General features: G+C 44.9%; 1 protein-coding gene across 6 annotated transcripts in view; it reads left to right on the forward strand.

Annotated features, from left to right (window-relative positions):
- The first annotated feature begins 23,819 nt into the window (after positions 1–23,819).
- LOC146209484 (uncharacterized) overlaps positions 23,820–25,320 on the forward strand; it is a 200,202-nt gene continuing 198,701 nt past the window's right edge. For 3 of the 6 annotated variants that reach the window (XM_084600610.1, XM_084600598.1, XM_084600606.1), the window contains exon 1: positions 23,820–23,972. In XM_084600610.1, coding sequence (XP_084456736.1) covers positions 23,955–23,972 — 18 coding nt within the window. In that variant the 5' untranslated portion in view covers positions 23,820–23,954. Of the gene's footprint in view, positions 23,973–24,426; positions 24,504–25,320 lie in introns of all 6 variants that reach the window. The other 3 variants (XM_084600614.1, XM_084600616.1, XM_084600602.1) reach the window with 2 other exon arrangements.

The following is a 25,320-nucleotide window of genomic DNA, read 5'->3' on the forward strand; positions in this document are numbered from 1 at the left end:
TACCGTGCCGTCCAGTCGGGTTTTTCCTCTGTGTGACACCTATGCCTTTCCAAGGGCTTCTGCAGTACGGGCGTCCTAACCCCACTGTTTAAAATTGTGTATTGCTTCATAAAAGAAAGACATGGCCACCCAACCGAAGCAGCTTAATGGATCTGGCACTAGCCTACTGATTTCCAAATACGAGGATTCAATACCACCGTCAGAGGCTGCGTTTCACTAAGGTTACACGCATAACAATGTGTGTTGACCATAAAAATGGCTGTGGTTTAGCTTCGGTTAAAGGTAGTGGGAAGCGAAAGCTGAAGCATGGTCACACATGATAAAGCTCTTTATTCAGCAGAAGGCTTTTGTTTTGTTATGGCTAGGGGTAGACTGCGGTGCTCCGTAAAGTTCGTCTTGGTTTGAACATGGCGTACTTCGAGTCTGTGGCGATGCTTTGCACTCGATATTGACGTCGGCGATCATGTGCCTCGTGACGTAGCTGGTCACGCGTTAAGCTACTTCCCACATCAGATGACCTTTAACCTTGAGGTTTTTTTGACCTGGACTTTGACCTTGACCGATGAAAGTAGCTATCCAAAAAGCTTGTGGCTTAAGTTTTAACTTCACCTCGAAGTTGTTTTTGAAGGCTATCGAAAACACGGTGACGGATTTATTTCGCTTAGTGAATCTATCGCTGCAAAATTCAGGGGTTAGAGAATGGCTTGAACCTAGTGATAGAGAGAAAGCTGCAAGTGCTGCAATAATAATAGCCGCTGTAACACCGCTTTTTCAATTCCGGTATTTCCATATTTTCTTATAATTGGTTCACTGGAAAGACAAGGCGTACTATCTTTCATACTTGTTATGTAGGCACCTGAACCGGTCGCTGCAAGGCAACTGTTAAAGTGTTTTACCTTCAAAGTTTTTAATGGTCAAATGTGCTTCCATGTTGACGGTAATTGGTTCACAGGAAGGGAAATGCATCTGTCACTTGCTATGTGGACACCTGAACCAGAACTGCATGGGAACTGTTTCTGACTTTCAATGTTTTTCAAGGTAAAATTTGCTTCCATGCTGGCTCACAGGAAGCGAACGGCACTTTATCTGTCTGAAAGGCAGATTTTGATAATTCTGAAAGATGAAAGGCACGGGTTCTGTGGACACCTGACCTGCACTGCATGACAAATCTTTACATTTTCGACCTTCCAAGTTTTCTCCGGTCAAATCTGCTTCCATGCTGATAACAATAACTGATTCACAGAAAATGGAAGGCGAAGTATAGGCCTCACATTCTGTGGACAAGTGAACCACGCCGTAAGGAAGGTGGAGGTGAAAGTGGAAAGCGAGAAAGGTGTGCCGTAGAGGAAGGAGGTGGGGCTCTGGACTAATTTCGACCACTTGGGAATCTTTACCGTGCACTGACATCGCACAGCACAAGAACGCCACTTCATTTCGCCTCCATCAAAACGCAACTGCCGGCGGTCGAAATTGAACTCCGGCAGAGTAGTAGGCCGTCTTACCACTCCACCACAGCAGCGGGGCCCTGCTGACGACTTCAAAACCTGGCGTAGTGAAGCTTTCTTTTCCAAACACCTGTTGCGAATATTTCAGTATCGCTTTTATTGAGTCTCTCACTGGTGACGTGACTGTGGGATGCTAGACACTAATAGGCAAATTCAATACCTATGCACACATATTTCTCTTCTACGTGCGTGTATATCAGTAATATTTCCTTACTGTCAATTATGTTCTACTTGATAGCGTAAAGGCCTCTGTTATCAGCACTTCTTGACATTGACACCTTAGAAAAAGGAGTTTATTGAATACATGTTGTTCTGAATCTTGCTTTGTAGTTGTCTGAATTTATGTACATGTGTTTGTTCTTTACGTTTTCCCTTTGGTTTGCAATTGCTTGCCTTCCTGCCAGGGCCCATCGCTGGGCCTGCAGTGTAAAACAATCAGTGAATAAATAAATAAATAAATAAATAAATAAATAAATAAATAAATAAATAAATAAATAAATAAATAAATAAAAAAATAAATAAATAAATAAATAAATAAATAAATAAATAAATAAATAAATAAATAAATAAATAAATAAAAGCATGTGCCGGAGTTGTTCCTCGTTGTTGTCAACGAAAACAAGCGCTTGCATGCGGCGTCCACAGGAAAACCCACGATCATACTGCGCCGCCGTCGCAGGCATATGATGTGGGATCAGTATAAAAGATGCGTTTAATTTAATCTTTGCCGTATGGCAGTACGCGTAATGAATTGCTGCGCAATTAGAATAGAAATTCTCGGATTGACTAGGCAACAGTAAGTTTGTGTTGTCTACACCAAAAACGAAGCTTGAGTGTCCCTTAAATTGTCCCCGGATTGCTGTTGGCATGCATACTGAGTGTAGGTTTTTTAAAGTCCCATTCATGTGAGGTAAGCTGTTTTATTTTCTTCGCAGCAAACATGACAGTGCCCACCGGTGATTTTAGACACAAACACTGCTAATTACCTTGCTTTAGCATTGAAGAAATTGGATTACTTCTGGTTCCCAAAATATGAAACTTTTGTAGATAACTTCATCATCAAAATGGCCATAAGAGTTGCGTCACTCTCACATAAAAACTTGAAAACTAAGCATCAAAATATGATGACCGTAAGATTTTAATAATAAGCATAATATTGTGCGCTTAATAGATATAGTTAATTTCAGGCCTTTAGAACTATTTCCTTTTCAGAGATTGCTAAGGAAAGTTCCAGAAAACAAAATGAATTGCCAAATTTAGCTGCAAGAGAAGGCCACTGCGCTCTTTTTCTTTCACTTACGAAGTACGTGCTTGTAAGAGGCCTTCCAAAAAGAAGTGTGAATACTGTGATAGCTTGTTTTCACAGCTCTTCAATGTAAACTACACTACTGGCTCAAGCGTTTGTTTGCTAGTATATATAAACTCATATTAGTGCTTGAATGTTTCGTTCTTTATTGGCGCCAAAGAACAATCTCGGTGAAATATTTCTTGGCAGGGAAACTCAGAGCGCAGTACGCTATAAGATCGTGTGCTGTATCGCCTAGCGTCCTAAAAAAAATGGTGTCATAAGCGATATTTGCAGATGAATAATAAACTTTACACGTACACTCTTTTTAACATATAACTCATAGAACTCTTTTTCAGTTATTAGAAAAGCAGTACAAAAATAACAGTAATAAAAGAAAATAAATATTGTCATGTGTTGACAACGCATGCTCATTTAACTGAATCACCTTTTCTGCTCATTTATGTGGCATACTGCTATCGAGCAGGCAAGGTATTTGAGCCTATCCGTGCAACATAGACAGACGGATCACTCTACTAAATACTTAAAGCGCGGAAGTCTGCCTTTAATTGAATCGCTCACTTTCCTTACATTTTACAGCAGCCAAAGGGCGCTGCTTCTGGGCTAGTGCAGCACAAATTAGATTTTCTTTTGAACCACAGGGCACAAATATGTTTAAGGTACTCTAAAAACCGTTTAAAATTACTGTGTACTATAGAAGTGTACAAAACACTAATATAACCCCTTGAATGTTCCAGAAAGGCGGTAACTTGGTTGAATATTAGATTTTCAAATAAGCATGTGGCTGTCAGGTTGAACAGAAGCTGCTTTTTATTAGCTGGTTAATTTGAGGTTTACATGAGCAAACCCGGAAAACCCAATGGCCCAAATAACGAAAACCTCGAGGAGCTCTGAATATCGTTGATACATTGACACGATTGTCACAATAACAAAAATGGACGAACATTAGTCCGTAATAAACCCTACAACTTGTGCCTTTTGTTTCTTTATGCTGGCTATCGCAAAACTCCCTCTATGATTTTCGTTGTAGCACTAGATACGCGGAGAATAAACTCTATCATCACTTGCAAGCCGAGCTGTTTCCATATTATTCCAGAGGTTTCCATATCCTTTGACATTAACCTTTTTTTATTTGATATCTTTTGACATTAGAGCCATTGACTGTCTTTGTAGGCTACTAATGGTAACTGCATCACTTCTGGTTTATATCTTCATAAACACAAGTTTTATATACCTAGCTAAATCTGCTCATATGACGTTCAAACTGTACAAATATCTCTATGTGGAGATAAATATGTGAGTATTGGTCTATACCTTCAGAAGCATGCAGTTTTCTTGGCAGTCAGTAGCTTTGGAGCCATTTATATCTGTACATGGGGGTATTTACTTCTTATCCACAGCTTCAGGAGCATGCACACCTTTACAGTCAACTAAAGCAGCTTGTAAGGCTCTGTCGATTCATAGGTATTTAGATTTCCATAGACAGCTAAAGCTTACTGTATTGCTACTGGTCTAGAGCTTCAGGAATTTGAGTTCTATATCTACCTGACAATGTTGATCTTTTGTAGTCTGCAGCTTTAGAGCCATTTACGTTTCCTAACAATTAAAGGTACCTCTATCCTTATTGGTCTGTAGACTAAGGAACATACAGTTTTCCAAAGCAAGCTAAGAAGATTTTGTATGGTTCAGAGTTCAGAACTGTAGCAGAGAGTGATGTATACTAGCGCCTACTCCCATCTCATGGCAATTGCACACTCTCCATCGCAAGAGCAGTGTAGCTGTGAAGAAAGGATTGCGCGCATCTCCTGTGACGGCCCTCGGTTTCAGTGAGCGCGCCCTCCTGGCTGCTATAGGCAGCCGCTTCGACTCTCGTCCTCTTACACAAGCAAAGATTCTGGTATCTTAGGCGAAACATTCACCTCAAAGGAAATCGGTTCAGCCGCTCCTGATTCTCTTAGTAGACTCGTGATTGAGTTCGCGAGTATAAGCTTTAAGTGTGCGCCCTCTCTTACCTAAGCATAGTGGTGTATGGACGCGTGAAAACCCATTTCGTCTCCCCGATTATTTATTTCTTCTTTTGCTCCCCTCTTCATATTCAGTGCATATTCAGGGTAGCCTGGTGTGCATCATTTAGTTAGTCCCTCCCGTTAAGTTTTGTTTCTCTCACCTGACTACTGACTATTTCAACCTATGTCAGTAGACTAAAATACCAGGCTCTGTCACTAACGCCTCACACTTCAGGTACTACTACCCCAAATAGGCAGCTTACAGCGCAGTAAGCCCGCGACTACAGACAATTCTAGACTAATATTTTGCTCAACTTGTAGCATATCACATTGTACTTCCACAAAGCTACAGACGTTCCTGTCCAAGTCACGACGGTAGCACTTCGCATTTCATGTTACATGGGAGAGCAAGCATGAATACCCAAAACACCACAAAACGAAGTAGCTATGGGAAGCCTGGTTGCTAGCTGCACCCAGCCCAGCATAGTGCAGCAGGCAATAGAAGCCGGAGCAACAGGCGTTCGCCCTGAATAGCTACTCCACCCATTGTCGGGCATACACTTATTAAATATTTCTACAACCACTACTGATTTTTTTTTACATATAGCATTTTCAACCACATGCTGATATTCTAACATATGCTGACAACTTAGAGTGTGTGGAGATGCGTTTTTCGCTTTATTATTATGAATATAGTGTCGCCATACTCTAGCGCCTACGTCACGATGACCCCTTGGTAGGTTCCGTGAATGCAAGAGATGAAGTACAAAAGATGACAAATACAACGAAGGACGTAAATGTTCACTCGGAATATCTGTGCCCTTGGAAGGAGAGAAAGCGAGAACTTCGACACGGTCTTGACGTTTCCTCTAATTATGAATTGCATATCTATGCCGGGCTACGGAATTGCTTCCACATGAATTCCTCGAAGAGCTATTACGGCCACAGACACATTAAGCAGAATGAGTTTTTGACATTGTTTTAGAAAATGGCTGAAGCATAAGGCTACTAAACGTTCGCTCACAGCTAGCTGAATGTATTTTACATGAATGCGGATTGCATTACCAGTCAATTTAAAATAAAACTTTGTGCCCAACTATTATATTCCTTCTTGTCCCTAAAAACTTATGTAATTAGTTCTGTTTAGGCTGTTTCTGAATAGACACACCACTTCATAAATGGACATTTTAGATACAGATCCGTACCTGTAACCATTGTGCCCTCGAATAGAAAACGAAATGAACGAAATCAAGCAGAGTCTCTTGAGGAGAGCGGGGGTCAACTGTTACCATCTACTGGCTTTCATGACTTTTGTTTGGAGTATGAGGTTTACGGTACCGCAGCGACACAGACTGTAAAAAGCTCAGTAATGCAGGACTGGGGTGTTTATAGACCTCGGGTATTTATCCTCCACTGACGTCGCACAGCGCAGATTTTCCAGCTTTTAGCCTCTATCAAAAAAGCGGCCACCGCGGCGGGGAGTCGGTCTCGCAATCTGAAGCAGAGTATTCCAGAGCCCTAATGAATGCCCCATCGCGGCGGGGCGCTCTACAAGCTTTGAAATCTAATTATAGTACACAGGAAGTAATTTAAAAAAGCAGTGCATGTCGTTATTACCAGGAGAAGCAAGAGCGAAAAGGCCGGCAGCGAAAACTTGAGCCCATCTTCTCGACAATGATGGGCAGTGAACAATACTTAGGCCCTCGACCAATATCGTACACTTCCTGCCCCGCCCGAGAAATCATTGTTGTGAAGAAAGGGTACTATGTACATTAAAAAAAAATCTTTGTTCTAAGTGGCCAGAGGTGTACATTGGTAAAACGAAGATATTTGCAGAGACAATTAAGCAGCTAAATGCTAATATCAGACAAATGAACAGTGAGCGAAGCACGGTTTCTCGGATCTGCAATGCATATGGGACATTAACGGATCTATTGCGCTTGAGATAAATTTGATGCAGCGCACAATGAAGCTTCAGCCATTAGACATTCGCAGACATCGAGAAATGTTTATTCTTTGTTCGGTCAGAGTATACGTTCGGTGACTCGACGGTTGACGTATGTTAAATGTCAAGCCGCAACTCCCGGGCAGTCATATCATCACTTATAAAGCAAACTATGTTTCAAAATCTTACTTTGGCTTTAAATATTCTTGTTTCAGTTCAGTTCTTGCGGAATTTACACCACCCTAACAGAATGTGAAATCTTTTGGTGTGAATCGCGCAACTATATTCAAAGGGGTAGTTGCCGGTGCAAGATAACTATTCAACATATGAACTGATTCGACGACTGTTTGCGTGGACGTGTCGAACCAAATCTAGCTCAATGTGCTCCACATCTGGATGCGATCGTGCTGAAGTGCGCGACACATGCCCCAACCTATAATACCTCTTTCGAATGGTGTTTTTCAGTATTACAGGTCCACACTGTGCGGGCAAATGTCTCGCAAAATTTTAAAAACCTGCTACACAACAGTGGGCTGTTCTCACCACCTCTCCGCTCGCGATTGATCAGTGCGTGCGATTGATTAGTTTGCGCAAAGTTTAGCACGGAAGATAGATTTTTCATAGAAAACGACACACACACAAGTACAACCACGCGGCAAAGCTGTCCGTGCATCGAACTGCGAGATTGCACTCCGTGAGCTGATAGCAATCCACTCCTAATGGAAACTTTCAGTTCCTAATAAGACCTGAACAATCGGAAGGTCAAGTGACAAAGCCCTACACAAATCGCATTAGGAACAAACGGTTCACATTTGAGCAGTCACTTAAGTTCTTCGAGCGGAATACGCTTCTTTATTCGGCTTGCATTTTTCTTTTTTAAAAATTAAATCTTACAAAGCGAGCTTTTGGTACCGCTAAAACCATGAAGGACGACTCTGTCGTGGATGTAGGTTCTTGTGAATTTGAACAAAGAGGAGTGTCTGAAGTTGGATCGGGTGCGCAAGACCAAGTAGACATGTTTTGTACATCCCTATTACTTCTCTTTAGTAATTAGTACGCCTCTAATGCAAGTAAGACGAGGATAAACGCACGCTGAAAGCTCACTTGGATAGATCGCAATGCTTTCGGCTCATCGGAGTTACGTCATATAAGCCGGCATGAATGAGGTTCACTCTCCACTGTCCTCCTTTCCAGAGGTCGCGCAGGGTGCGAGATGTTTGCATCACACGTTATTGATTAGAGCCGTTGTTTAATGCATACCCGAAACCTAACTTCAAAGATGTGAATGACAAATAATTCGCTTCTAGAAGGTACAAGTTAGCGTGATTGAAAACCACTTGAGTGTCCCTGTGAAGTCAATTGATGCAGGACTCCTTTCACAACCATTTTTGTGTCTGCAGAGCATAAGGGAATGCAACATTATTAGGAGACATAAATCTGACTCCACTTTCAATTTTAAGCAGTAGCATCGGTTATCGCGTTTCTTCGAACTGAGTTTTACGCAATAGGTTGCGGTTCGTTTGTCGCAGAAATGCTGACGACGTTAGCAAACATTCTTACTGGATGATGGGGCAATGAGATCGCAGCATTCAGCGCTATGATTGCGAACACCCCAAATGGCCACGTTATATGAAACATCACTGGTGAGACGATCATGAATAAGAATTAGGGGATTGATCTAGCTTCACTTTAGGAGCAGATGCAAGCCTCTTTCAACAAAGCTATTTCGTGCCGCTAACACTTTCATATTTTTGTTTAGGTTGGTTTTTGAGGAAACCAACGCACTGTATCTCACTTTTCAGTGGACTGTATTACAAGGACATAAAGAGTCGGTGCGATGTTAATCCAAAGTAGCCACCAACTTGGTTACAAAATTGATGTTAAATGTGAAGCGATACTGTATGGCACCATCAAGAACTGTACGTAAACAACAGTTGCATCACAATTTTGATACGAAATTAGGGGCACTCTTCTCTGCGATGCCGTTTTTATTTACATGGGTTTTTTCGATAGCGTAGAATTTTCGGCAGGAAGAGTGGTATACGCATAGCGTAATACATGCAATGCGAATTGAAGATCGTCGTATGAGTCAGAAAACGTAACTTTATATAAGTGAGATACATTGTAAAGAATATGACCTGGTGCCAGCATGGTGGTGCCAGACGTGGCCACCAGCTGGACAAGTCCGGACCTGCAAGCGGCTATCTTTGCCTAGACCTAGTAAAGGAGGTCGCCATACAATAAAGATTATGTTCTTGATGGAGGTGTCAGAAACTCAGCCTAAACCTGCGCAGTCGAAAGCTTGGAACTATGGGGCCAACTGCTGCCATCCAAGCAACCGCTCCTCCATCGCCAGCAGCAACCTGCCTCGGTGCGCTTCGGCAATGGGATCCTGCTATTTTCAGTGGGTATGGACGAGCACGCTGTGGAGAAATGTAGCTGTCCTCCTACGAACGGGTGCGCGCTCCTAACCGGTGGGCAACAGCGTGAAGTAGACAAATGGTTTCTTCTACTTGAGTAATATTGCGAACTTCTGGTTCCAAAACTACGAATCGGTCTTCCCCGCCTGGTCGGCGTAGTTACTAATGTGATTTAAAATGCATCTTTCAGGACTCTTACGTTTAAGGCGACATTGAGACCTACGACACTCCCTAGATAACATACGGAGCAAAACCACGCAAGCAGCACACGCTTCCGTGGCAACAAACCCGGTATTACCATATACTAATGAAATGTGTATAATCAGCGAATACTACTAAAGGGCGTGTTCGCTAGTAAAATATAAAGTTGCGAGATCCCGTTGCACGCTAAGAGAATACATGCTGATATACACATTGTCCAACACTATGCCAAACAATGCACTAAAAGCTTAAGAGAAGTTTATGCAATTCCAAAAACTGAGGATATATGCTGATATATATACTGTCCAACACTATAGTAAGCAATGATATACAAGCTGCACGTCCGTCCTGCACAACGACCATTGCACTAATGCCAAGCTAGAAAGCACACAACATGCACGTCTTAAGACTTCAACATTCCTTCCAAAAAAGGGGAAAAAGGGAGGGAGTACGTTCACATCAAACACCACGCGATTCTTAATAGCACTCAATAGAACAGTGCCGGCATGGCCAGACCATCCGGATGAACAGCAAAGAAACGTGTATGCTAGCGCTGCAGGAACCGCGTTCCCAGACGCTCGGACAGGTACTTCTAGAGGAGGAGACGGAAATTTCGAACCGCTTGATACATTGCGCGTGCCAGTTGCCTGCGTGCTTCCGCCAGGCAGCGGTGACGTCACAAAATAAGCATGAGACAACACATAACCAGGCGCGCAAACACTCCACGCGGGCGACAAAAGCCTGGACCGTACTGTACAGAAGCCATACGTCTCACGAGGTGCCACATGACTCGCGCCACTGAGCAGTCAAATACTACATGGTACATTGTTTCAGTCGCGCCGCAATTCGGACAGCTGTCGTTAGGCGCGACACCCCATGAAGCTAGGCGCTGACGCGTGGGCAGAACTTCCCAGCACCGCCGCCACACAAAGTCTCTGACCTCGAGGGGCAGGCGGCTGGCTGCCCAATGCCTCCATCTATTATTTGAGGTGCGCCGCTGATCGTCCGGGCTGAGTTGCAAGCTGGCGACCATCTCCCTAACTAAAGTTGGTGGAACCGCATCTATATCCACTCTGGTAAGCCGGCGTTTAGGGTGTGCCTGAAACCCGCAGCGAAGCAATAGAATGGTTCTGGCCTTTCGGCCTGCGGGTCACTGTGTCGATCTGCGGTGAAAAGTCGACTAGCTGTGTTCATCCAGTAGAATAAGAGCGATGGTCCCGGGTACCCATCACTATCTAGCAGTGTCGTAACTAACTTAGCCACGAGGACTCGAGCCACCGTGTTGATGCAAGGCAGCCCGAGCCCTTTTCTGCTAGTCGGTAGGTGCAGGAGGTGGCGCGTGACGAGAGCCGTCCCACCATCCCACATGAACGCGCCTATCAAAGACGCGAGACGACCAGCCGGCCACTCGCCCCACACAAAATGTGAATGCGCACGCCGAAGACTTTACTACCGCGACCATGGAGTTGAGCGACATCTCGAAGCGCGCGGCGTCAGCGAGCATTCGGGTCGTGCGTGAAACTGATTCGTCCCACGTGCGAGCCGATACTCCCCTTGGTTCAGTTAGTACTCCAAGTACGCGGACCGCGTCCACAAAGCGGACCTCGGCTGGCAACCTAAAATAATCGAAATCGAAGCGCGTGAATTTTCTATTGAGTTGAGTTCCGGACAGTAGAGGGAATTTATTGTCTTCCACACACATAGGCACTTGTATATACACACACACGCACTGTAGTACATACATGGGAGGAGAACAAAAGGTGCGATACTAGCAGCAATCACATATTATTAGTTATTCCGTGTTCATCAAGACTTACAGAACACACGGCCGTACAGTAGAGGGAATTTATTGTCTTCCACACACATAGGTACTTGTATATGCACAGACGCACATTGTATACATACATGGGAGGACAAAGAAATGTGCGATACTAGCAACGATCACATATTAATAGTTATTCTGTGTTCAGCAGTACCTACAGAACACAAGCTCAAAGAGAATTACAATGAGAAACTTAATGACAGACGATTAAATCTTTCTCATGATTCGAGGTACGTAACAAGGGGGGTGGGGTTAGTATGGCAAAGCTGGCATAACAAGCCTGCCGTCCTGAACGACGAAGAAACGGGTGTGCCAGCGCTGCAGAAACCGCGCCTCGCCATCTCTGTCCAGTTGATCAGAGAGATACTTCCACAATAGAAGACGCAGTCGCTGCAGCGTTGGGTACATGGCTCTGGCTGGTTGTCTACGGACTTCAGCAAGGCAACGCCTTTTCCACAGCCCAAAATATGCACAGGCGACTACTAGCCGCCTAAAACATCCGCATGGTGGCCTGGCGCCAGGGCCAACGTGCACGGAGAACATTCTTCTCACCAAGCGCCACATGACCAACGCGACTGGGCATTCAATGAGCGCGTGCCTAATGGTTTCCGTGTGGTCGCAGTTTGGGCATTGGTCATTCGGCACGACATGCCACATGGCGAGGCGTGTTCGCGTGGGTACCAAGCCCCATCGTCGGCGCCACTCGAAATCGCGGACCTCGGAAGGCACACGGCTCACTGCCCACCGACGCCACATGTTGACGGAGCTGGTCGTCGCGGTTTAGAAGCGAGGAGGCAAACATCTCGCTGACTTGCATTGCGGGCACCTCAAAAATATTGAGGTCAGGCAGGTCACTGTTGATCGCTGTCTTAAAGCCTGCTACCGTTTGGTAGAACTTGTGAGGCCTTTCTGTGAGGCCTGTGGGCCCAGGTGACGGTCTGCAGTAAAGGCCCGGCGAGCTGTGCTCAGCCAGTACTGTAACAGGGAGCGTCCCGGGTACAGCGGATCATTGAGCAGCGTGGCGACCAGTTTCGACGCGAGAACTCGGCCCACTGTGTTGACGCATAGCAGCTCGATTCCTCTCCTTTCTTGCGGTAGGTGAAGGAAACTGCGCGCAACATGAGCTGTCCCGCCATCCCAGACAAACACCCCAGCCAGGAAGGCGAGGCGACCTGGCGTTCGACACGGAATCACCGCAACGCGCGAAACGTAGAGCGCGTAGGCGTACGCCTTAGTCTTTACAACCCCGACTTTTGTCTGTACAAAAAAGTGCGAAGCGGGCGGCCGCCGACATCGCACTTGTGGCACGCGCTACCGCATCCTGCCACATCCGCGGTGATACGCCGCTCGCATCGAAAAAGACGCTCAGCACACGGACCGCGTCGACAAATGGAACACAAACTGGGAGAAAGTCTGCGAAAGAGCCAAATCGCAGCGCGCGGCTTTTACTGGCGTTCAACTGTGCTCCAGACAAATTGGAATATTTGCCAAAAAACAGCAAGAAAGGCGCCGAAGCTGCGGCCATCGCTTAAGAAAAGGGACAGATCGTCAGCGTAAGCTGATACCACGACCGTTTCCTGCCCCGTCACCGGAAAGCCCCGGATGTGCCGATCATGGGCAAATCTCCTCAAGAGCGGATCCGATGACAGGACAAAAAGTGCAGGCGACAAGGGCAACCCTGGCGAACTCCCCTTGTTACGGCGAAAGGAGGGGCTAGTGAGCCGTTCATAACAAGTGCACTACTTAGGTTGCTGTACAAAGCTCGTATCCTGTCGATAAATACCGGAGGCAGACCGAAGCAGCGGAGGACAGCAAACAAGTAGCCGTGCTCGATTCTGTCAAATGCCTTCGACTGATCTAAGCAGAGAAAGACCCCGTCTACTGCCTCCTGTTTTGCATAAGCGAACACATCTCGCATCAGCGTGAGTGTCGCAAAGGCGGACAATGAAAATAGAACCAGCACTACTATCGAAATCGAACACCTTAACTAGAAGCTTGCATTTTCTGATACACAGCAGTTTAGAGTGTGCTAATTTATTCAATGATGCACTGAAATTCAGCATGTGTTTGCTAACATGTACTGCTTCCTATGGGCTACCGGACATCACATGCCGCTATTCGCATCAATTTATCATTGAAAAAATACCAAACATTGTTGGCAGCACAGGTATGCAGCTTGAAACAGAGAGTTTACAATTAAGTTTCTTTTGAGCACGACATACTGCATTCATAGGCTTCAAGTGAGAGGCGACATAACTGTCGCACGTATCCGTGGACACCTAAACTTCGCCTTTGTGGAAGATAGAAAGGTGGAACTGAAAGAAGAAAGAGGCATAGCAGGCAGTAGTGGAGGACCAGCGAATAATGTCGACCCACGGTGAAGCTTTACGGATCGAAATTGCCCCCTGGCCCTCCAGCACTGCCCCCTATTCCGTTTTCTTCTTTCGCTCCTACTGTTCTGTCGTACTGGAAATCTTTACAAGCAGAGAGTAAGGGTGGTGCTGCTCCTGGCCATCTGGAGCTCGGAATGGGGGGCGGGGGGGGGGGGGGCTACGGGGGCTTGCCTGTCACCTGTGGTTGTACATGATCCCGGCGTCTCTCCCTTCCTCTTTTTTTCGTTCTTTTATTTGTCTTTGGTTCGTACGAGGCAGCGGAGGTGACTCAGCTGCAGGGCCAGTCGCTGGCCGTGAGATTTCTTTTCCTTCTCCGTACGCCAACGCAAGGATTTTACAGGCACTAGTAATGCGCAGCGTACTGATTTCGATGTTTTTCTCCTCCATGAAAACGCGAGAGTGCTTTCAAGGCGGGCCGAGGGTCAGATCCTACCCTTCTACTTCACACATTTCAGAGAAAGGGGAGTAAAAGAGAACTAGGGAGCGAACGGAGGATGATGCCATAACAAAATGATTTTATTTGGGATGTTAAGTTATTAAAGAGAACTCGCACACACGTTTCCAGACTCGTCTCAAGCAACATGCTGCATATGACTTTCATTCACATAAGGTGTCACTGCATGCACACAGGTGTTTTCGGTATAGCTGCAGGGAGCAGCTGTGAGTTTCACTACCGCGGTGGTGTGCATGTTTACGCCTTTGTGCCAATAGGCGTAAGTATGCACATCACTGAATCAGTATAAATTCAAGATACACATTTAAACTACAGGCTTCTCTCGCCACTAACGCCCCGGTACACACGCAGGTGTGTTGCACGGTCTCGAACGGGCTCCGTTTCCTCTTTAGTCGAAGTCCATTGAGCATTCACACGAGAACGCTCTGGGGCAGGGCTCTGCAGGAAATAATGGGCACTGGAGCGTTAAGACCCAAATGCCTTCAGGCATTCCCATTTGTTTTTTCCCTAAAGAAATGCGGCACGATTCGCTTGAGAGTAGGCAGTCGGAAGCTAAACGCCCAACATAGAGATTGTCTCTTTTCGCGCCCATTTCTGCTATCATGTACTGAATAAAACCCGCACAAGTGATCACGGCATTGCCATTCAGTAGACATCCTGCCGATACCTGCTAGCCAGGGCATCGAGGTGACCACATTTTCATAAACAAGAAGATTGTTTGAGTTCGTGAGTGCACTTTTCGCTTGTCAACCTCTTGAGCCACGTTCCATACAGAGGTGGACATCGTCTTTGGCGACACGAAATTCAACTACGTGAAGGCATGTATGGATGATGTGTTTTCTCAAATTATGAACAATAGCCTGACAGATTTGCAGGATATATTGCAGCGGATACAGAACGCAGGGCTCAATATGATTCCAAGAAAGGTTGTGCTAGTAGATACCTCAGCAAAGCTTCTGGGGTTCATCTTTGAACAAAGAAATGTGATGTCATTCAAGGACAAGCACCAAGCCGCCCTGCAGTACCCCTAGGCAGTATCTACATATAGATGCCTCGTGCCCTCTTCACCAGTTGTGACAAAAATTGGCCTGGACCTGGACTGCCATGAAGGAATCTGCTCTCTATAATCTTATTTCGCACACTGCGGGTTTGCCTTTTGCACATCTCAGCAAGCCATTTGTAATACAGACTGATGCAGTCATGACATCAGTGCTGCTTTCTCCAAGAACACACTTGTGACCTTTGCCAGTTGGCATTTGCAAGCCGCCTCATTTAAGGGAGCCAAATTTAGCTACTCAGCTGCAGAGAAAAAGTGCTTGGTGGTGGGTTTTGGGGTCAAGAATTTTGATCTGTGGTTGGATGGAGCTTGTTTGTATTCAAACCGACCACGTTTCTATATGCTTCCTCCGAGTTTCAAGAACTCAGTAGGCCGTCTCACTAGAGGGTCGAGTATCGAAAAGGCATGAACAACAAAGTGCCGGTAACCTGCCGCATGCCCCTCTTCAGGCAATCAAGGCCACGGCCAATCCATAGCACAAGTCCTGTCTGTAACTAACCCCGACACATACTCGGATCAAGTCAGCCGGCTGCAGCTACTGGAGTCTAACTGTTGGATGCACAGGGGCGCAGAGCCATGGATCACATCAGTCCGAAGCCAAGAATCAAACTACAGTGCAGTCTGGGTGCGACTTCCACCTGCAGATCATAGCTGGTCCGCTGGTACGTGACATAGCTGCTGGAGACACAAGTATCAGTGAGTCACCTGCCCAGGTTGTTGTATTTGCGAACCTGTAGGCTTCGTTTATTGTGTGTTTGGTTTGTTTGGTTTGTAGGGTTTAAAGTCCCAAAGCAACTCAGGCTATGAGAGATGCCGTAGTGGAGGACTCCAAAAATTTCGGCCACCTGGGGGTCTTTAACGTGCACTTACATCGCACAGCACACCGGCGCCTTTCTTTTCGCCTCCATCGAGAAGCAGCTGCCGAGGCCGTGATTCGATCCCGCTTCCTTAGGAGCAGTAGTCGAGCGCCGTAACCATTGCTCCACTCCGACGGGACCGTTCATTGTGTAATTTCAGGACAGCACGCTGGTTGGCCATTGTGACGGCACAGACTTATGAAAAGTTTTGTCGCATTGCTACATGACCACATATGCGACAGGTTGTAAAGGGGAATGTCGGCATCTGAGCAATATGCGAGCCTGTTGAGCAATGAGGAGGGAAACCCCCTGGGCTTATGCAGCCCTATTAGATTCGCTACCCTTTCCAAATTACTCTGTGTGACATGATGCGATTTAAATTTTTCAGAAATATAAAAGGCTACAAAAAGACGAGGAAAAACGTTTCTTCCGGAGATATTGAAAAGTGAAAAATATCAATTTTATATACATCAATATATATTTATCTGCATTCAATCAGCAAAGCATTTTATTGTAGCTTTTGGCTTTTGATGCTCTTTTATATTGTGCGACACTTACTAAAAAACGTAAATAAAAGTTTTCATTGTTTAGGAAGGTTACTTCCATATGTGTTGCGGCCTCCACCACCGAATGTGAGACGAAGTGGTCAATGTTCGGCTGTGTGCACAAAAAGAACAGGAGTAGGCTCCAGGGGCATAGGGTACAGAAGCTCTTCACAACTCGCTCGAACATAAAGATTCAATTTTCTAGATGTATTAGCAATGCCAGAATTAACAGCACCAGCGATTCTGGCCTACTATCCATGTCCCTTTCCTTCAGGGTGTTCGAAGTTGTAATCTCATCCGCATCTCATGCTAATGTAGGACACCGCTTTTTTTTTGCCGCCGGACTGGCATCAGCATACACTTGTAGGACTGTTTCAATGGCAGGTTTGACAGGGCCGGATTTGTAATACCATTGCACATCAGCTGTTCTAATACGCTTAGTTCCTCATACCACTGCACTCAGTTAGTATCCATATAATGAAGGAGGATATCGTGTCTTTTCACATTTCTCTGCCACAGCTCCTGGAATAAAGGCTTTTTCTTGTTGGTAAACGGATCTTGTCATCCCGGATGTCATTAAGTCTTGCTGTACTTTTGAGCAAAGACCATTTCGAGCTTTTACCTGGCTCGGGTCTATCGCTTCTCGGGTGGGTCAACTGGAGGATATCTTTTGTCGTGTACACGTCGATCCCAGCACTTTAGGAACTCTTGGAGGTACACGAGGTGGGCCGCTTCGCATCCATCCGGCACAAACAGCTTGTTCGATGCCCATTTGTGCGGTTTCGTAGATGCTGCGCTGAACGTTCTCCTTACTACTTCATAGATCTTCAGCGCTTAGTCCTCATTTTTTGCTCTCGTTAGGAGGGCACCCGCTTAAAAAGATTACGCCAGTAGAGAAGTAGTGCCCACTTAGTCACTTCCATAATTTTGAATAGTTCTGGAGAGTCGCTGTCAGGAAGAAAGGACTTGAGGTAGTTTCTAAACACACTTGCTTCATTCGCCACGTCTGTACTTCGCCTGTTGGTCTGTTTTCGTCCGATTTTGCATGTTACCGCGGATATCAGAATGCATCCCTGTATTTCACCCTGATCTCTAGTTGCAAAAACGCCTTTTTAATGTCGGAAGCTGAAGCTATTCTCCTGCTTTTGAAATTTAGTAGGATTGTTACAAGGTCGGCTGTCAAAGTCGTACAATTTTCAAGTTTTGATTCCAATTTCGACTTGTGTTTATGTGATTAATGAGGAAAAAACACGCGCAGTCTTGTTTGATTTCGCGTTTCTCGAAAAAAAAAAAACGTTCGATGAGGTTATGCAGTAGATCAGGTTTTCGCGTTCGTTGTCCGTTCAGCTCTGTCTTGTGTGCAATATTCTCTGATGACAGCGTCATACATCTCCAAGAGGTGAGTTTTTTAAGATGACTTGCCAGTTGGGACAAGCGTTTCTCAGCAACTTCCTGTTTCTCACTAAGATCTGTACTCTCCTTCCGTGGAAGGCCTACCTCGTATCTGGAGGCACTGCGCGGGATCTTCTATTCAAAAGAATCAAGCAGCTTGTGCTCTGCACAGCTGTCATAGTCAGTGAGCCCAGCCAACTCGAGAGTCGAGAACATTTCGAAGCATTTTGCAGTTTCTCTCTCGGCACGTTGAACGCGCGTTAGCGGTTTGCTTGCATTGTTAGTATCCTACCAGGCCCTCAATGCATCACCCAAAAGCTCTTTTCATTACTCGCAGTTTCCGATTGAACTTCCTCTTCGAGTTACGAATTCCCACAATGCTCTGAACGATAAGGAGATCTCCGTCACTCATTTCGTTATTACAGGTCATGTCAGCTGCAGTTAGGAGTTCAAGTTGATCTTTTAACTTTGGTTCGAGATTCGGAATCCTTTATTCACAGATTTTTTGACTGAGAAACGTCGATCTTATAACCGTTCTGGTTTTGCGCGGTTAGCGACACCAGCACTAAGTTAAGCACAGGTTCTGGCTGGTGTACGCTAGCACACCCACTTTCAGCGTTTATTTTGCTCAAATTCTGAAGCCGAGAGTTTCATATTTTTGCTAAGCAATGAATGACCATTGGCTTCCGCCTTTAAACAGAGCACCTAAAGAGACAGCTTTACTGTCTCCGGCACATAATACATGTTTGTAGCAGTACTCTTTTTTCGGTACTTTCCTCACAGATTGGAAGTTTTGAGGACAATTGGTACATCATTTACACTTGCTTCTACTTTCGAATTGGGGAATTCTAGATCACAAATTGTCGCATGTCGCCCGCCATAAAAACGCTTCACGATGCCTCTGCACTTGCCAGCATGAGGATTTGTCTTCTTGTAGCAAAAGCAAACCTTTCCCGATCGCATCATTTTATTTTCTTCTAATGAAATTCTTGCATGCATGCGGGTGTTTCGTGGTTACTCTCCCTGCAAAACGAATGAGCAATTTGGTCTTGCTGGTTGCTGCATTACCGCTGCTGATGATATAAATTTCGTTCCATCGCTGTTCTTGTTAATATTCGTTGTTAATATCATCTTGGGCTTTGACACGTGGTGCTTCCTACTAATATTTTGCTGAGCAATCAGATTTTAGCAGCTTTGCGCTTCAAAACAGCTTCGAAAGAAATGACAGTGTACCTTTTGGGGCAGCAGCTATTTCTGTTGACTTTCCCGGTGCGCCGTCGTCATACAGCTGAATGTCCCCTCCTTCTGAGCTCCGTGTTATGGTATCCTAGGCCGCCTCCCTCACCTCGGCTCGATGGAAGTCGAGCAATATTTAAGCAGCGAGCGCTGTGCGAGAAACACGAAGACAAGTGTTTTCATACCTCCGATTCGAGAGACAAGTTATCGTATAACCGTCGGGGGAAGCTTGAGTCCTCGGCGCTATGAACTGCCTGAGGTGCAAGAGCGCGCGCATTCGCTCCTCCGCGATGGCGTCCTCTTTGCCGAAACGTGTTTTGTGCAGGAATATGGCTTCGTTATAGCATTGAAATGAGGAGGGAATGCCCTGGATTGCTCTCCCTGCTTTGCCAGTGACAATAAATTTTTAGTAGCCGAATTTATTCAATGTCGCCAGTCGGTAATCTTTGTTGATCATTTACTGGAACTGCTGTTAAAGTTATTGCATTACACTTCTTTGCCGCAAATGCTATGAGCTTTAACGTTAGAAGCTTCACCTGGCAGGTCGCGTTCGCCGTGACAGCATCTCCTCTTTCGGCAGCCTCTTTACTTGAACTTCTTTATTCTTCTTAGGGAGCTTCGCGATGTATGTAACAATCTGTCCTTCATAACTTAATAGATTCGATATAGTCTTGCTTACCTTCTTTAAACTCGCGTCTCGATAGAGGAGTTAGCTTTGCTCAAATTGGTCTGCAGAGCCCTAAGTCTTGCCAACAAAACAACTCAGACCCAGCTACGGATGCCAGCGGCGATAAAACTGCGCTCAGCAGGTCGCACCCATCCTAAGTAAATCGGGCTACAAAGGGGTGTACCAAGCGTAACCATGCTTTGAATATTCCGGTCTATGCCAATTTAACTATGATAACCCTCTGGTAATTTATGGTTGGCGCCTAGCCGAACAGTTGTCTTTAAAACATCACAACTCATCGCCACTCTTACGTGTCGATGCGAACTGGAATAAACTTTCACGAATGATTTCTAGTTTTGCACCTGCGTTTTGAAAGCTACAGTAGGTTCAGCCAAATGACTTTTGTAACCATTTCACACAGTTACCTGGTGTCATATTTATCGGCCGATTTATAGCCACAGCAGAGCGAAGGCCTTCCTCCAATTAACTCGCTCCGATGCTAGCTGCATCCACGTAATCCCTGAAAACTTCTAAAACCTCACTGTCCCACCTGACATTCTGCCGCCCTCTGCTACGTTTACCCTCCTTTGGCATCCGATTGGATTCCCTCTGATTTGCTATCTTATGTACTGGCATCTTTATAACCGCCTTTCCCGGTACCTCTGCAGGTCGACACCATATCCACAAGATTAGTGTATACACATTTACTTTCATGGTTTATAGTATACATCAATCTCCAAACAATATTCACACACTACATATATGAAGCAGGACCTATTAGACATCAGTATACATGTTTACCTTAATGTTTCAGAGTACACATCAAAAACAAAGAGAAAGTAAATTATATAATACTGAAATAAAATATCACCTACTAGCTATAAAACAGACTTGGCGAACAGAACAATTGCAGCAAAAACAACAGAAAGAAAGTAATTGTCCCTTTATATCACTTGCAGGCCGTAAAGCCAAAATTGGTAAATAGGTAATATATTCGGGAAAGGAAACAAAAGGAGAATACTTTTGCCTGTACATCAAAAAGCTCTTATAGGAACTGGTTGAAGAACAAGTGAAGCAAACAAGGGAAGTGAAAAGGCAGGCTAATATTCTAGGAGAGGATACCAAAGCCTGTTGTCCAGTATTACAGAGTCATTTATACCAGCGCCTCAGGAACAACCCACCCAGCTGTTTTGGTGCAGAAACACAACTGGCACCTCATACCTACCTGCCACCTTTTTCATGCAGTGCAGTGGGTTGTGTGCATTAATAGGGAGGAGAAAGAAAGCACAATGCGATAAGAAGCATGTAAAGAGTTTTATTGAATGTGTGGTAGGAGTCATTTACGAGTTTCCATTGACGTGCGGTAAAGTGTATATAGGGCAGACTGGAAGATGTAGCAAAGATCTAATAAGGAAACATGAGAAGTCCATAGAAAATGAGAAGGGGTCAAATTTACCCCTGCACTGTCAGAAGTGCAAGTGTGAGCCATTGTTTAGCAGGCTTAATATTTTAGGGAAGAGTCGGGATAAGATGGCGCACGAAAGTTTAGAGGTGTTCGGGACACAGAAGAAAGAAGGCAGATGTATTAGTGAAGCCTCGCTAAGTTTACCTAGAAAAGAATTTACTTTTATTGAGGAATCTTCTTGAGTAATGCAAAGAATCGAGCTTATTATCGGGCCTAAAGCTGTTATTCTTAGACACCTCTCCCGTATTGTGGCCATGATTGTTTATTGATCCTTTTTCCCTCAAGTACATATACTTCTCATTCTCATGTACTTCGTTGCTCGTGGACATGTTGGCAGGTTACAGTTTTTTCAATACATAGGGACTTCACAAGTGATGTGTTTTGGATGGACATGTCCTACTGCACATGTGTGGTGGTGGCTATTAGTGTGTGACTGTGTGACTATGTGGTGGACTTTTTGACTGTCCAGCATGGTGTCAGCTGCTGGGCAAAGAAGAGGTGTGGAGATGAACGTGAGTGTAGAATTGGTGACTGCCATGCTTGGACGATGTTTATGTTCTGCGGGGAAGAAAGTGCCACTATCTCCTTGGCAAAGAAGAGGATGATGAGAAGATGTACTTGAGTGTAGAAGAAGAGGAGTGGTGAAGAGGAAGAGGAGTGAAGAGGAAGTGTGTTCAGATCCATGCCATCACATTAGAGGAGAACAACAACAACAGTTGGTAGTGTGCGCGTGTGTTGTGTCTCTTCACTTGTGTTTGTGTTTGTTGCGCCACATTTCTGGGTAGTCTTCAGAGACGATATTTTTGTGGCTCATAATCTATAATTTTGTTAACACTTGTTTATCAGCTTGTGTAATGTGCTCGCGGCACCATGCCTGTTGATTGCCAATATCAGACTACTGATGTAACATACCAAGCTCTTCTCATGAGTGGAGACGTTGTAGCCGCATTTTCGCACAGTCACATGTTTTCACGTATGTTGTACAGATTCTATCCATCTATAATTGGCCGAGGCCGGCCGTAAGTAAATATCTGGGAAGAGCTCGGCAGCTGGCATTCTCAGCCAGCCAATATAGCCCCAAAAGTGGGCAATGGTTGGCTGCCAGTTACGCTTGTTAATAGTTGGCGAAACACCTTCAACATTTATTCGGCAATTAGCACGAACTTTGTCAGGACACAATGCTCAAAAGGCCACATAACCGGCAGGAGGATTTGGTGACGGCCCACGAGGCTGGCCAAGAACTCTGAGCCGGCTACAAGTCGCGCACTAAACTTAACAAAAAAATGCTGACGAGGATGCTACATCGCACTGATAGTGTAGCTTGCCTATGAAACCCTGCTGCTTTTCTTGAACCCGGTGCGGTGTTAAAGAGAATATGAATAAACCTCGGATTGGTGCTCTCATCATAATTAGCATGAATGTTTTAGTGGAATTCTTTTGCATAATATGTGCACAGTCTGCTCACCGGACTTGAAAAATAAAATCTATACCAACATCATCATGCCATTTTTATTTTTCATTGTGTCGTCGAAAGCCTTGGAATGATTGGAATAACTTCTCAACATGCAAGATTCAGTGGCTCAAAACTGATGGCCTCATTTGGGTGATGTGTAAGCTCACTGAAAGTTAGTGCTATGTGGTTGCGGAGCGTCACGAAGCCTTCAGTTACGTATTTGATCATTTATGTAGTGATCTTTGGACGATTGACATGTTCGAACTCGTCTCCTGGGAATTGTTGCATTATTATGTTCACTGACATACATCTGAGCATTGCAATTTGTAACTTTAAAAAGAAACTATAGTTACTTCAGCTCTGAAGAAATTTTGAGGTCACTATTACGCTTCCCGTAGAACGCGCTTCTATTATTTGAATGCTGGCGCAAGTTGAGCGGGAGCGTCATTGGGTTCAATTCTTGTCAATTCAAGGTCAAGATAGTGTCGTACGTTATCCAAATGTCGTACTTTAGTGTATTTCCTGCCTGATTAACAAAGCGAAATGACCAACTTTTAGGCAACATTAATTACTGAGATTCTGGACTATCAAGCAAAGTTTTGCTTTGCTTGTGTGGACAGTATTTGCAAGGTTGGCCTCTTGCTTCGGTCCTGTGTCGATAGCCTAAAGTCGGCCAATGTAAGATCGGTACCCATTCCCAACCTATACCCAACTTTGTTCACATAACTTTTTGATTATTTACTTTAAATACCGCCAGAATGTATGGCATTGTAGAGGAAAATTGTAATACAAGAAAGTACAGAAAATATAACAATATGAGCGTAGTTTTATAAGATGTGCGTACTGGCTTTGGTAGGACAGAGGACGGTGCCGTGGTTGAAGTGTCAAACAATGTTTTAGCGAGTCTGAGTTGTTCGAAAAGTATTTGTAACTAAGCCGAAAAGACCCTTCTTTCTCTCTACATATAAATATATATATCTTAATCCGGTAGTCCAGAAAGGGCAGTGCCGCATGTGAATGAGCCGCACTCACATCTGACGAACCGGCCACAGCTGCTGAGGCCATGTGCGTACGACATTCCAAATGCGGCGTCTGAAGGCGCTGCCCTTTAAGCGTCGCCAGCTCGCCGTTGCCGTGCAGACGCCGCAAATAGCCAATGTACAGGTCACGCGCGGCTCCTTGCAAGCTTTGTTCGTCGTTTCCTTGGCTAACGCGTCTTGTGCAGCAGTAATGGAGACTGTCTCGGAGGTAAGGCTGTGTTTAGCTACTTTGCCTGGTTCTGATATCAGTTTAGGGCATCACGGACAGTTCTATATTCGGCAAATAATTCTGTATATGAGAAGGAAGCCAGCCTTACCTCTGCTTTGCCTGTACGAGTTGAAGTGATATATGAAGCAAATAAGCTAATTGGCCCTACGCCACAGCTACAAAAGCTCCTTGTTTAAGTAGTGCATGTCTCCGAACAAGATAGCAGTGAAATGTTAAAAATATCTTTGGGCACAGAAAAATGGATGTATCCCCAGTGACCATTCTTTGTATCGTCCATCTAGCGAAACGACGGTCCTTTGCTAGCCTGTGCGTGGGCCCCAGCATGTGAGACATAAGTTAGAAATCTGAATACTTGATATTTTTAAATAAAACCTAATTGAGTTTTTTACTATACACCTTTATTCTTCGGCATATTTAAATTCATTTATTGCAGGAGGAAGCGTTCGTGAATTGCCCACTGAACTGCTCACCACAGAAAACGGGCAACGGTAGAAAAACATTTATATTAAGGTACTATTTTTTTCCGACTGATTGCTAGGTGTTCTATTTGATAATGCTGCGTTTTAAAAGACTTCGACTTTGTATCTATTCTTCGCGCCTGTGCGAAAAAAAACAAAACAATGCAGATACTTTGTAAGCGCTCTGGACTGCGTGTCTCCAGCGCAAGACTACGTTCACATGCAGTGTCTTTAGTTTCCCTAAGGCCGCAAAAACCCCGAATTCAATAAGTGACGACAAGACACAACAATGCACAAAGCATTACACTGTATTTTGTTTGCTAGCTTACGGCGCCTTAAATAATTGCGAGAGCGCTGTGGAGTCCGCACTGCATCAATGTGAAGCCTGAGCGTTCCTGGTGCACACGGGCCATCACGTTTGCTCTCGATATTATCGACTAAATGCAGCGTCATCATTGTAATTATCAATAACTGCAGCGTCATTGTCATCTCCACTGTCATCTTCGCGGTAGATAAGGAAATTTATGAAGTGCGTTTCAGGATACCGGGTGGGGGCAATGGGTTAAAGCGCTCGGCTGGGGTTCCGAAGAATGGAGGTTCGATTCCCGGTGCATATAAGAATATTTACCTAATAAATAATGACCAATTATTCTTACATCATCACTAATGAATTACTGAGCTACGTCGATGAGGTCATCAATTTGATTGGCCAGAGTCCTGCTGACTGAAGTTTCGAAATTGCCGCATTACCGGATATGACGCCACATTAGCTACAAAGTAATGGAAGTGTGTGGCAGAATCGTTGCCGACAGTATGAGCCGTTATAGGATTTTGTCGTAATAAGCAGTTAACAATGCGCGTAGATCCAC

Source organism: Amblyomma maculatum, chromosome 1 (assembly GCF_055883805.1).
Source record: "Amblyomma maculatum isolate TAMU_Amacu chromosome 1, ASM5588380v1, whole genome shotgun sequence".
In the NCBI taxonomy this organism is placed as follows: domain Eukaryota; kingdom Metazoa; phylum Arthropoda; class Arachnida; order Ixodida; family Ixodidae; genus Amblyomma; species Amblyomma maculatum.